Source organism: Anolis sagrei, chromosome X (assembly GCF_037176765.1).
Source record: "Anolis sagrei isolate rAnoSag1 chromosome X, rAnoSag1.mat, whole genome shotgun sequence".
Lineage (NCBI taxonomy): Eukaryota > Metazoa > Chordata > Lepidosauria > Squamata > Dactyloidae > Anolis > Anolis sagrei.
The window spans coordinates 15,198,577-15,212,202 of record NC_090034.1 but is presented as its reverse complement, the minus strand read 5'-3'; the positions used below and the strand labels follow the sequence as shown (position 1 = coordinate 15,212,202).

The following is a 13,626-nucleotide window of genomic DNA, read 5'->3' as shown; positions in this document are numbered from 1 at the left end:
GTCTCTGTTAATTGTATAATTGGCATTGAATGTTTGCTGTATGTGTGTTCTGTAAGCTGCTCTGAGTCTCCTTCAGGGTGAGAAGGGTGGTATAAATACTGTAAATAAATAATAAGCAATAAAATTAATCTGGATTATTTGCTTTGATAATCTGGATTATATGGCAGTGTAGAAGAAGCCTAGGAGATCTTGGGAGTCATTCAAGAACAGCAATTCAACGTGTTATGCATGTAATACCTTTGGGTGAAACAGGAGTGCCATCAAGTGGCCATAGTTTCTAAAAAGCTCAGTTCACTGTAATTGGGTTTCAATAAGTGCGTGAAGCTGGCTCTACACTGAAGAATTAATGCACTATAACACTACTTTAACTACCATGTCTCAATCCTAGGGAGTCATGGGATTTGTAGTTTGGTGAGGAACCAGTACCTTTTGGCAGAGAAGGCTGAAGACTTTGTAAAACTCTTACGTTTCATGTATTGTCGAAGGCTTTCCTGGCCGGAATCACTGGGTTGTTGTAGGTTTTTCGGGATGTATGGCCAGAACATGGCTTCTAGAACATGGCCATACAGCCCGAAAAACCTACAACAACCCTTTCATGTTTCCATACGATTTAGCCAAGCATGGATGTATGGCATCGAATTGTGCCAACCTGTAACTTGCCTTGAGTCGCCGTATGGCTGGGAAAGGTGGGCTATAAATATCGTGAATAATAATAATGTTGAATGGCATCAATTCTTTAATGTCGATGCACCCTAAGTCCCCATCACTTAAAAAACAACACCCCTAAACCATACCAGAATTTGTCCCAAACATGACAAAGTCATTATGGTTTGATTACCAAATAGCCTCTTGTTGTGTAAGCAAAGGAAGAAAACAAAGCAGACCCCAGGAAGCCACATAAGGAAAGGACAACTGCAGAAATTGTGAAAGATGAAGTCACTTTATAGGTATGAATGAACAATTCCACCAGTTTTTGTACAGCAAGGCATTTTGTGAACCTGGTTATGTAAAGCTAAGACCAGTCAGAGCATTCCCTTTTAAGCTTTTTTGTTGAAACAAAAAAATCAATGTGATTTTTCTTGTCCTCTATCGTTTTTGTATCGGCTAACCTTTGATTCGGAGATCTCTTTGAAATCTCCCTTTTACAGAGTCTTCCTAATAACAGCGCCTACTGCAAATGAAACGTCAAAGTTCACAGTCCCACTCTGAAGGCTTCCAACTTTGTCTCGGATGTTGAGCCACTTTTCATTACGAACTTACAAGACTAGACAGTAATAAAGATCAAACAGGGAGCGCTTGTGAGTTAACACAATTCTCCAACAAGAAGAAACAAGATACTGGCAACTGTTAATGCTGTTTCACTGTAAAAAAAGGTATAAAGAAATAGTCAACTTGCAGTAAGAAAGAGTGTTTTACAATATAATCAGCTTGGTCTTCCTCTTGTCCACTTTAAGCAGTAACCATGGCTATGAACTCTAGAAAAGAAGGAGAGAAAAAATAGGTTTCATTACCTTGGAAAATAGAAAACATTTCTCTCAACGTTGCAGTCGCTACTTTAGTTCTGTCTGGATTGGCCACATACAAAAGGGATTGTGGCTTCTAAACCATTACTGGTTTTATACAGGAAAGACTAATTTTCACAGCAGCTACTTCTGTTGCTTTTCCCCACTTTAATTACCTCCTGATTAGACTACTGTAATGCGTTCTACATAGAGCTGCCCTTGGAAACTGTTCTGCAGCAACAAGGAATGAAAATTCCAGCATCCAGACCACTCTTTGACTGAACCAGGGCCCTTCAACACAGAATATCAAGGCAGATGATCCAAAATATCTGCTTTGAACTGGATTATCTGAGTCCACACTGCCATACATCCAGTTCAATGTGGATTTTAAATAGTTGTGTGGAAGAGGCCCCAATTAAACCAGCTGTAAAAGCTTTCTATTTGTTTCTAAATGTCATCCAAGATCCAAATTTTAATATGCAAAGCCTTAAGGAGCTTGAGCCCCGAATTTCAGCCCTCTCCCTGCATCCGCCTCTTCCTGTATGAGTTTCCCTGGAACATGAAATCTCCTGTGGAGTCCCTTGTTGTGGGACCCATCTCCAAAAGAAGCTGCATTGAACAATACTACACTGCCATACACAATCCAAATTATCTATTTGAACTGGATTATATGGCAGCGTAGACTCATATAATCCAGTTCAAAGCAGATAATCTAATTATATGGCAATGAAGATTCAGTCTCAAAGGGCTTTGGGGATTGAAAGTGCTTTCAAATAGGCTTTTGAAATGGACTTCCATTTATTTTTAAACAATGCTTGCTCCGTTTTATTGATCTCTGCTTTGAGAGTCATTTTCCCACAAGTGATTAACAGCATGTTATTGTGCAGTTTATTGCACCTTGCTGTTTTATGCCAGTGGCATATTTGGTATCTCCAGGCATTATTCTGCTTTTCTGTTTGTTGTACAAGCATCCTTTTCATGTGAGATATAGAAACATAGAAACATAGAATATAGTGCAGAAATATTTCTGGAAAAATGACTGCTTTGTGTGTTCAGCTACATTATGAGTCTATGATTCTATGATTTTTTGCCTTTTGAATATGAATGCACTCTTTTAATTGTGATATTGTGACTGGGATTCAAACAGACAAACATCGCAACGTATTGTCAAAGACTTTCATGGCTGGAATCACTGGGTTGTTGTAGTTTTTTTTTGGGCTACATGGCCATGTTCTAGAGGCATTCTCTCCTGACGTTTCGCCTGCATCTATGGCAAGCATCATCAGAGGTAGTGAGATACCTCTGAGAATGCTTGCCATAGATGCAGGCAAAACATCAGGAGAGAATGCCTCTAGAACATGGCCATATAGCCCGAAAAAACCTACAATAACCCAAACATCGCAATCTTTGGAGTTCTGCTGTTGTGGCCCCAGCACCACAAAATAAGGTTTGGCAATGATAACATCTATTCTGGGTTGTTGTAGGTTTTCGGGCTGTATGGCCATGTTCTAGAAGCATGACCATACAACCCGAAAAACCTACAACAACCCAGTGATTCTGGCCATAAAAACCTTCGATAACACAACATATATTCTATTATCACTTTGAGTTTCCTTTGTGGAGAGAAAAAGCAGGGCACATTTCACAGACTCCACGAAGCAGAAACATAACAACAACAACAACAACAACAACAATACGGGAACATTGTGCAAGGAAGAAGTACAATGCCGTATATTCCCGTTTTCACAGAAAATGGGATTGTGGTGCTACCAGACCATGGCACAATAATGTCCTTGGTGGGCAGAGAAGCAATATATCAATAAGAGCAAAAGGTGCAGGGTCCCTATATCTTTTGCATTTGACCACCCTACTCTTGCAAGAGACTTGTTTGTACTTCTGGATATCAGAGTGTTCCTTCAAATCTACTGAAGCCCCTCTGAATGGGCGATCATGCTTGGTTACATATGGATCAGCGCTCCTGAGATGATCATCAGAAATAGAGGAAATAGCTTTTAGGGGTGTCACCTTACCATCAACTCCAATTTTGCCATCTCCGTCAGTGTCACCTGTGTTCAGGAAAACCTTGGTCTCCTTCTCAGTCAGAGTTCGGGCAGATGTATTAAAGTTCTGCAGGAATTTCCTGGGGAAGAACAACAGGGTGAGCGAAAAGGCAGCTCCCTCTTTTGCAAATGAAGGCATTGCTCCATAAACAAAAACCCTACTCCCGCAAAAGGACCCCCCCCCCCAGTTGCCCCCGAATTTGTGTTATTGAATAGAATGAGACACTGAAAATTATCCACACCTGGAATGTTTATTTGCTGTGTTGACATTTATTTGGCAAGTTTCTTTGAATGCCTGAACTTTATTATTAAATGCTCCTTCTACATTGCTATAGAGCAGATAATCCACATTATCTGCTTTGAATGGAATTATATGAGTCCAGACTACTTTATAATCCAGTTCAAAACAGATAATCTGGATTTTATAGGGCAGTGTAGAAGCGGCCCTTGTTTCTTTACTGCTTCCTCATACCCCTACCACTACTTTCACACGCTTCCTTTTGCTTCCCTTTCCCTCTTCCCTTTTTCCCTTCCTCCCCCTTCTTTTGTCCCCATCCCTTTCCCTTTCCTTTTACTGACATCAGTTCATCCTCCTCAATGAATCCGCTCTTGTCCTGGTCGAGGATGCCAAACACTTTTGTCAGCTGATCCTTCGATTTGCCGTGCAGGCCTGATTTGGCAAAGAAGGTCTTGGAGTTGAACGAATCCGGGGCTTGAAGGGAGAGAGAGAAAAAGGAGCAGAAGGTGAAGCATGGGAATGCGAAGGAATAAATAACGCAACAGGCTTCATTCCTATGAGTTACCAAACCAAGGTATATTATTCTAAAACATGGGCCCTCAAACTAAACTAGTGTATATGTACATATGTGTGTGTGTGTGTTTGTGTATGAATACACACACACACTATATAGGCAATCCCCAAGTTACAAACATCTGATTTACAAATGACTTATAGTTAAGAACGGCCTGCATTATTTTGGTGCCTTAAGTCCAGCCTTAGAGGAGGGCAAGGACAAACCCCCCAATTGAACAAACTTTTCCAGGCAAACTCCTGTCATAAGACAGGAACAACTGGAAGGCACACACAATATATATATATAGCATTGGCTATATGTGAGTAGTATAGATACGATGAGTCTTTTAAGAAATTATTTGTTTTCTTTGACATTGTTTTCCCTTGACAATAATGGCCTGATTCCTGTATCAACTCTGTTATTATTTTTTGTTTTTTTATTTATCTTGTCAGTATCAACCAGACGATTTAAGGATACTACATTAAGCAACCTCCCCTGGCCTGACCCCTCCAGACCTGCTGGAGATGTCATTCAGTCCCAGTGGCCAGCAGAACGCATCTCTTTTTTTCCCAGGCAGCTGATGCCCATTAAAATAGGTTGGGGAGTTAGGGTGGTGTCATATTTGTGACTAAGTAATGAGTGTCAATACCAGTTATCTAAATTTACCCCTTCATAGCTGTTCTGTACTCACAATTGCTATTTCAAGGCCATCTACACTGCAGAATTATAGCAGTTTGAAACCACTTTAACTGCTATGGCCCTCTCTCATATAGAATCCTAGGATGTGTAGTTGTTCTGGCAACAGAACTCTCTGACAGTGAAGGGTGACAAAACTACACATCCCAGGATTTATTATTATCGAACCCTTGGCAGTTAATGTAGTGCCAAACTGCAGTGTGGATACAGCCTTGGTCACAATTTTGGCACAATTGACATGATTATCATTCCTTTTACAATCAACTTAAAGGCATGTGAGAAGGAGGTCCCAATCATAGCACAGGCAAATCATATTTCTATGTATTTCCTAAACATAAAAAGGTAAAGGTTTCCCCTTGACATTAAGTCTAGTCGTGTCCGACTCTGGAGGGTGGTGTTCATCTCCATTTCTAAGCCAAAGAGCCGGCGTTGTCCATAGACACCTCCAAGGTCATGTGGCCAGCATGACTGGTCAAGTGGTACCTATTGATCTACTCACATTTGAATGTTTGGAACTGCTAGGTTGGCAGGAGATGGAGCTAACAGCAGGAGCTCATCCCGCTCCCCGGATTCGAACTGCCAACCTTTCGGTCAACAAGTTCAGCAGCTCAGTGGGGGGCTCCTTCCTAAACATATTATCTAGCAAATATGAAGGATTGTATAACTCTAATTTAAGTCTTTCCCAAGTTCTGTAAACACATTGTAGCATTTTAGGTATTTATTTAATGAAGGTTTTGCTACAGGCAGCTTTTGCCTAGTATATTTTATCTATTTGTCTCTGGCATATTGGACAGTTCAAATGCAGAAATTATTTTCCCCAAACTTTGAGGTGGGAACATGCTAACTCTGGGTTATGTTTCATTATTGTACAATCATTTCAAGATGTGTTAGCCTGCTACAGAAAAAAAAATCTGGGTTTTGATGCCTTTGTTTAAGAGTGAATCTACATGGTAGAATTAATGCAGTTTGGCACCACTTTATTTGCTATGGAAGCATGAGAAATGTAGTTAGTGAGGCACCAGACCTCTTTGGCAGAGAAGGCTAAAGGTCGTGTAAAACTACAACTCCCAGGATTTTACAGCCTTGGCAGTTAAAGTGGCATCAAACCGGACTAACTCTACAGTGTAGATGCAACCTAAATGAGCTACAATCTGATGTAATAAATGTCTTCAGGTCTTTGAAATGCTACAATACTCTTGTTTATTTGACATAGGGATATGAGTTTCATGCACCAGTGAGACATGTGTGACTGATTCATAACAAGAATTGCTCTAAAGCAGGCATAGGAAAACTACGGCCCTCCAGGTGTTTTGGACTTCAACTCCCACAATTCCTAACAGCCTACCAAAACACCTGGAGGGCCCAAGTTTACCATGCCTGCTCTAAAGCATCCATAGAGTGTTAGAGCTGAAAGAGAACACCGAAGGTGCTTCTACACTATAGAATGAATGCAGTTTGGCACCACTTTAGAGCTGTGGAATCATAGGAGTTGTGGATTGACACAGTCTTTAGATTTTCTTTGCCTCACCAAACTACATCTTCTGGGATCCCATAGCAGTAAGCCATAGCAGTCAAACTGGTGTCAAACTGCATTAATTCTTCAGTGTAGATTCACTGTCCAGGCACATCCAGAACCACCTGTTACATGTGGATAGTGGCTTGGAATGACAGCTGGATCATGAGAGCAGCTAGCCTGGATTGTACTGAGGTCAATGGAAACGTATGGGCACATCTTTGCAGAACTAAACAGTAGTGTTCTGTTCTTTCTCTTAAGAGACAATGAAGACAGAAAACCAATCTGCTAAATTGCTGTCAGCAATAATGTGGAAAATTAAAAACAAACATCAGCACAATCCCTGCTAGAAAGCTTAGGTTGGGCAGATAGATAGATAGATAGATTAAATACTGTTATGGCTGGACACGTTAAGCATTAAAGATTACAAAACTCTTCTGTGTAATTTAGCATACTGTTCTTTGCAATTAGTGTTTTGCCTGTTAAGATTCCAAAAAAGTTCCCCAAATGATTCCTGACACTTCTGCTGCATCTGTTCTGGATCTACACTGTTAAATTATGAAGTTTTGGGGTGCATATTAATTGAACTGGATTATAAATATGATTCTACACTGTCATATAATCCAATTAGCCTGCTTTTATTTTCGTGTCAGGAGCGACTTGAGAAACTGCAATTTGCGTCTGGTGTGAGAGAATTGGCCATCTGCAAGGACGTTGCCCAGAGGATGGTTGGATGTTTGATGTTTTACTATCCTTGTGGGAGGCTTCTCTCATGTCCCTGCATGGGGAGCTGGAGCTGACAGAGGGTGCTCAACCTGCGTTCCCCGGATTTGAACTGCTAACCTATTGGTCAGCAGTCCTTCTGGCACAAAGGTTTAACCTATTGCACCACCGGGGGCTCCAGCCTGCATTCTGAAACTCAATGAGCTGGAAATTACTCATAGGGTGCATCTACATTGTAGAATGAATGCTGATTGACACCACTTTAACTGCCATGGTTCGGTACTATTAAATCCTGGGATCTGTGGTTTGGTGAAGCAGAGATTCCACCTGAACATTAGGAAGAACTTCCTGAACTGTGAGAGCTGTTCAGCAGTGGAACTCTCTGCCCCAGAGTGTGATGGAGGCTCCTTCTTTGGAAGCTTTTAAACAGAGGCTGGATGGCCATCTTTCAGGGGTGCTTTGAATGCAATTTTCCTGCTTCTTGGCAGGGGAGTTGGATTGGATGGCCCATGAGGTCTCTTCCAACTCTATGATTCTAAAGATCTTGTAAAAGGACAACTCTTTTGGTTTAATTTCTGTTTTAATCTATATCATCTTGAGGTTTTGTATTATATATTGCATTCTTTTTAGCGCTGTTCGCTGCTTTGAGTCTCAGTTAAGAGAAAAAGCAGCTTACAAATTACAGCAATAATAGCATTGAAACACAGTGTTGTCAAAACTGCATTTGTTCTGCAGTGCAGATGCACCCAAAGACACACAACAATGCAACAAAAAAATTTCAGAGAGACATTTACCTTTGCAACTTTCCAGGCCTGCTGCAATCTCAGCATCGGTCAGAATACCGGCTAGAGACATGTCAAAGCTGGGAAGAGGAGGAGGGAGAAATAATTAGCTGACAATAAAGACAAATATTAAAACTATAGAGGAAAAAAATAAAATTTTGGGGCAGGAGATCATCTGTGTATGGATGGCTGCAGCTGCCGGAGCAGATGAGGCAACGAATGACATGATTGCTTGACATCTCAGTTGAAAAGCGAGAAATACAGTCCAAGGCAAAAGTGAGCTCCCATTCAGAACCAGGCAGCAGAGTTCCTTCATCCGAAAGATTTCAAATCCTCTTCTCCACCCGAGTCATAATATTTTATTTTTCACATGATGAATCTTCACTTCATTTTTCTCGCGGCATCGGTTTCTCGGTTTCTTGCAAAACCTCAAATCCCAGATATCAATGTTTTTCTTCTTCATCATCATCAACTGATTCTTTGGTGAGGGAATCTTGCAGGTTTTCAATTTCGCTGATGGCTCCAGGAGATAACTAGAACTCTTCTCAAACGAGAAGCTAAACTCACCTTTTAGAGTTGGCTTCCAAAGCTGGGAGGAATAGGCAGAAAGATCTCTCTTCTCTTAGGTTCCTGGCTTGGGGAGAGACCCTGTCTTATATAGACTATAGTTAAGATCCCCCAGGCCTTTTACAGAAGTCCTGGGACCACGTCATTGCTCAAATGCCCCGGGGGATAAGATACTGTAGCTGACAAGACCTGCTAGCTAATCAAATTGATATTTATATCCCAAAGGAATGTGCATCGGGTCTTAGACAATATAACAGGTTTTCGAGCCGCTGAAATCCTCTCCCAGGCTTCGAACGAGGAGAACATGATTTCGTAACGTGGAACTTTTTGAAAAAATATGTCTTGTTCTCAGTTAGGAGTGTCAATTAGATGTTTGTCGGTTATTTCAGATCCAAAACAGACCAAGTAGATGCAGCAAAGCTGGCTGAAGGTTCAAACTGTTCCAGAGCATTTTTGCAGAAGTAAATATCTAGTCCAAACTCTGCCTAGAATATACCATATTTACTTGCTCATATTTTTTGGGCTAAATTACCTTGCCAAAAGTAGGGTGTGCATTATATTCATGTAATATGGTAATCTTAGTGGGGAAGCAGTTTCAGGAGGTCCTGCAGCTCCTTTTTGAGGGACGTCACATCAAATTTAATATTTATTTATTTATTTATTTATTTATTTACTTTGCTTCTATACCGCTGTTCTCAGGCCGAAGGCGACTCACAGCGGTGTACAACATAGAAAAACAGGGTTCAAAATTCAAGGCACAATCTAAAACAATCCACAATCCAGTATTAGCAACAACATTATCATCAAAAACATCTCAATTACTACAAAAGTCATTTATTTATTTATTTATTTATTATTTGCATTTGTTAACCGCCACTCTCAGCCCAAAGGCGACTCGTGGCGGTGTACAAAACATAGAACATAAAGACAACAGTTACAGTAAATTCAGGGTCATAACACACATCTTACTAACACACAGCTAATTAAGCTAAAAATCCGCTTCGTCTTGTTTGGGTCATAATCAGTCTCGTAGTCATAGTCCATTCCGGTGGTCATTCCAAAGCATAGCACTTAATTGAAGGCCTTTTCAAAGAGCCAGGTTTTCAGGCCCTTGCGGAAGGCCAAGAGGGAAGGCGCCTGTCTAATTTCAGCGGGGAGGGAGTTCCACAGCCGGGGGGCCACCACCGAGAAGGCCCGCTCTCTAGTCCCCGCCAAGTGTGCCTGTGAGGCGGGCGGGACCGAGAGAAGGGCCTCCCCGGATGATCTCAAGGTCCTCGTGGGCTCGTAGGCCGAGATGCGGTACTCAAGGTATTTTGGGCCGGAACCGTTTAGGGCTTTGTAGGTTAGCACCAGCACCTTGAATTGGGCCCGGTAGCTGATCGGCAGCCAGTGGAGCTGGGACAGCAAGGGCGTTGTGCGCTCCCTGCGTCCCGCTCCGGTTAACAACATGGCTGCCGCGCGCTGGACTAGCTGGAGCTTCCGGGCCGTCTTCAAGGGCAGCCCCACGTAGAGAGCGTTGCAGTAGTCGAGGCGGGATGTGACCAAAGCGTGTACCACCGTGGCCAAGTCAGACTTCCCAAGATACGGGCGCAGCTGGCGCACGAGCCGAAGCTGTGCAAATGCTCCCCTGTCACCGCTGAAACCTGGGGATCCAGGCTCAGCGATGAGTCCAGGGTCACACCCAAGCTGCGAACCTGCGCCTTCAAGGGGAGTGCGACCCCGTCCAGCACAGGCTGTAACCCTATACCCTGTTCGGCCTTGCGACTGACCAGGAGTACCTCTGTCTTGTCTGGATTTAATTTCAATTTGTTCGCCCTCATCCAGACCGTCACAGCGGCCAGGCACCGGTTCAGGACTTCGACGGCCTCCTTAGTAGCAGGTGGGAAGGAGTGACAGAGTTGGACGTCATCTGCGTACAGGTGACACCGCACCCCGAAACTCCGGATGATCTCACCCAGCGGCTTCATGTAGATGTTAAACAGCATGGGGGACAGTATGGAGCCCTGAGGAACACCACAGGTCAAAGGCTGTGGTGTTGAACAGGAGTCCCCCAATAACACCTTCTGGGTGCGACCCTCCAGAAATGACTGGAGCCACCGCAAAGCGGTGCCCCCAAGGCCCATCTCTGCAAGGCGTCCCAGAAGAATACCGTGGTCGACGGTATCGAAGGCCGCTGAGAGGTCCAGAAGCACCAACAGGGACACACTCCCCCTGTCTAGCTCCCGGCGGAGATCATCCACTAAGGCGACCAAGACCGTCTCGGTACCATGTCCCGGTCTGAAGCCAGACTGTGCCGGATCCAGATAATCCGTGTCTCTCAAGAATACCTGGAGTTGTGAGGCCACCATGCTTTCATTCCACATCGTCTCATCGTCCAGACCACAATCCAGTATCATTTTCCGTTGTTCCATTCCTATCGTCCTTACCAATCATTGCACTTCTTGTTCGAACGCCTTCTTGAACAGCCAAGTTTTTAATTTTCTGCAGAAGATCATCAGGGAAGGTGCCAGTCTGATGTCCACAGGAAGAGTGTTCCACAGCCGAGGAGCCACCACCGAGAAGGCCCTGATGGCTGTGGCTCAGTGCTATGCAATGCTGGGATTTGTAGTTTGGTGAGGCACCAGCATTCTTTGTCAGAGAAGGATCAACACCTTGTAAAATTACGTGAGCCAGGGTAGTTAAAGTGGATTCATTCTACAATATAGATCAGGCATGGGCAAACTTGGGTCCTCCAGGTGTGTTGGACTTCAACTCCCACAATTCTTAACAGCCTCAGGCCCCTTCCTTTCCCCCCTCAGCCACTTAAGGGTCCAATCTGGTTCCAAAGTTTGGAAATTTGAAGTGTTCAATAGATTTGATGGTGCATTAGACTTGCGTAAATTATGAGTCACCAATTCTTCCATTCTCTCCCCTTCCCAGTTGTGGCTGCAGTCTTATGCATACTTCCCTGGGGATAAATCCTATTGAATTCAATGGGATTTGTTTCAGAATTTATTTTATTTCATATCAAAAGCATTGCATAAATTAGTATAAAACTGATAAAAATAGAAGGAGTGCAGGTAGCTAAATATCTTTTGACCAAAAATGGGCAACAGCAATGGCATTCTCTGTAGCCTCCAACAAGTCTTCCTCTGTACATGAGGCAGGACATAGTGGACAAGCATATAGATGCGGAGTTGTTTGTTCTGCCCCACAGTTACATAAAGTGTGGGATTCTTTTAGGTAGTGCCATTTTGCCAGGTTGTCTTTTGATCAGCCCACTCCACTTCTGAATCTTTTCAGGGACTTCCAAGTTGCCCATTCTTGTTTCGGATTAAAGATATACAGATATGTGATCCAGATTTCAGATAAAATTGAAAGGAATCCCCTGCATTTGTCATATTTTTTAAAGGAAACTGAAATTAACTCAACTACAATCCATGCAGATCCTTTTCAAGTAAATGAACATAACAGGGGTATGTGATAGTTTCCCATTCGTTCAATAGGTTGGCTATTTAACTCACTGAGCCCCAGGTGGTGCAGTGGGTTAAACCCTTGTGCCAGCAGGACTGAAGACCAACGAGTCGCAGGTTCTTATCCAGGGAGAGAGCGGATGAGCTCCTTCAGTCAGCTCCAGCTCCCCATGCAGGGACATGAGAGAAGTCTCCCACAAGGATGGTAAAAACATCAAAACATCTGGGCGTCTCCTGGGCAAAGTCCTTGCAGACGGCCAATTCTCTCTCACCAGAAATGACTTCTAGTTTCTCAAGTTGCTCCTGACACACACACAAAAAAGGTTGGCTGATGGCTTGCAAGTCAACGTGGCTGCGAATCCATTCCAGGTTTCAGTCCTAACATTAATGCTATCATAGGATGCCAAGTTTATGTTTTGGATGGGATGCAGCACCTTGGACAGTTCATATCCAGAGCTGGAAGAGAAATGGATTTCCACCTCGACTTAATATTGCTGTGACTTTACCCCGCAAATGAAACCTCATTAATTTTTTTCAAAAAATTGGGGCCCTTTTACCCTACATAATGATGGCACTGCGGTTGTCCTTTAACTGCTGTGCCAATATTCTATGAAGTTCTGGGATCTGTAGTTTGGTATTGGAGCTCTTTGGTGCAGAATTCTGAATATCCTCCCCTAAAGAACCAATCCCAGAATCTCATAGGATATTGTCAAGGCATATAAAGTGGACTCATCGAGCTGTAACTATTTACAGAGACTCTCAGTTAACCAGAATTCAAATAACCAGAACCCTCAAGCAAACAACAACAAAAAAATCTAAGAAATAATAATACAATAAAGCAGTAAAACTATGTTAGTAAAGGTAAACGTTTTCCCTTGACATTAAGTCTAGTCGAGTCCAACTCTGGAGGTTGGTGCTCATCTCCATTTGTTGTCTGTAGACATCTCCTAGGTCACGTGGCCGGCATGACTGAATGGAGCGTCGTTACCTTCCCACCAAAGCGGTACCTATTGATCTACTCACATTTACATGTTTTCGAATTGCTAGGTTGACGGAAGCTGGGGCTAACAACAGGAGCTCACTCCGTCCCGTGGATTCGAACCGCCAACCTTCCAGTTAGCAAGTTTTGCAGCTTAGCAGTTTAACTCACTGCATCATCGCGGCCCCATAAAACAATGTTACATTAAGTTAAGTTTGTCTTTATTTGTCTCAATTCACTTTTAGTTACTGTATTTCAATCCTAATATCAAGTCGATACATGGTATAGTATAGCATGGAGGATAGTATTAGTTAGGCCTATTTTTCATTGCTGTTTAACTGAGAGTTTACTGTAGTATGAAGTAGCCTCTGTTGCTCCTGGACGTTACAATGTGTTACTCCTGACTTTTTTGAATTCTTGGATTTTTCTGTGGGATAGCTTTATAACATGCCTGCATGACCACATTTACAACTAGGTCACGGTTTAATAGGCACATGTATCCAAGCATTTGGCTGTTTCCCCAAATGTAAGTTCTTCTGGCAGAAACAGAGCTTATAT

General features: G+C 42.8%; 1 protein-coding gene across 1 annotated transcript; it reads right to left on the bottom strand.

The window, feature by feature from the left end:
* Positions 1 to 919: 919 nt before the first annotated feature.
* On the bottom strand, positions 920 to 8,746 carry LOC132782036 (parvalbumin beta-like). The gene is made up of 5 exons (XM_060786679.2): positions 8,638 to 8,746; positions 8,083 to 8,150; positions 4,142 to 4,274; positions 3,533 to 3,642; positions 920 to 1,475 (listed from the first exon to the last, which is right to left on the bottom strand). Exons 2-5 carry the CDS (start codon positions 8,141 to 8,143, stop codon positions 1,450 to 1,452), a joined length of 330 nt encoding a protein of 109 aa, XP_060642662.2. The 5' UTR covers positions 8,144 to 8,150; positions 8,638 to 8,746; the 3' UTR covers positions 920 to 1,449.
* Between the last annotated feature and the right edge of the window lie 4,880 nt (positions 8,747 to 13,626).

Bases quoted from the DNA above. Each gene is read 5' to 3' on its own strand.
- LOC132782036 (XM_060786679.2), bottom strand. From the start codon at position 8,143: ATGTCTCTAGCCGGTATTCTGACCGATGCTGAGATTGCAGCAGGCCTG. The intron at 4,275-8,082 runs GTAAATGTCTCT...TCTCCCTTCAAG, and splicing joins AGGCCTGGAAAGTTGCAAAG to CCCCGGATTCGTTCAACTCC. The intron at 3,643-4,141 runs GTCAGTAAAAGG...GTTCTTCCCCAG, and splicing joins ATTGAGGAGGATGAACTGAT to GAAATTCCTGCAGAACTTTA.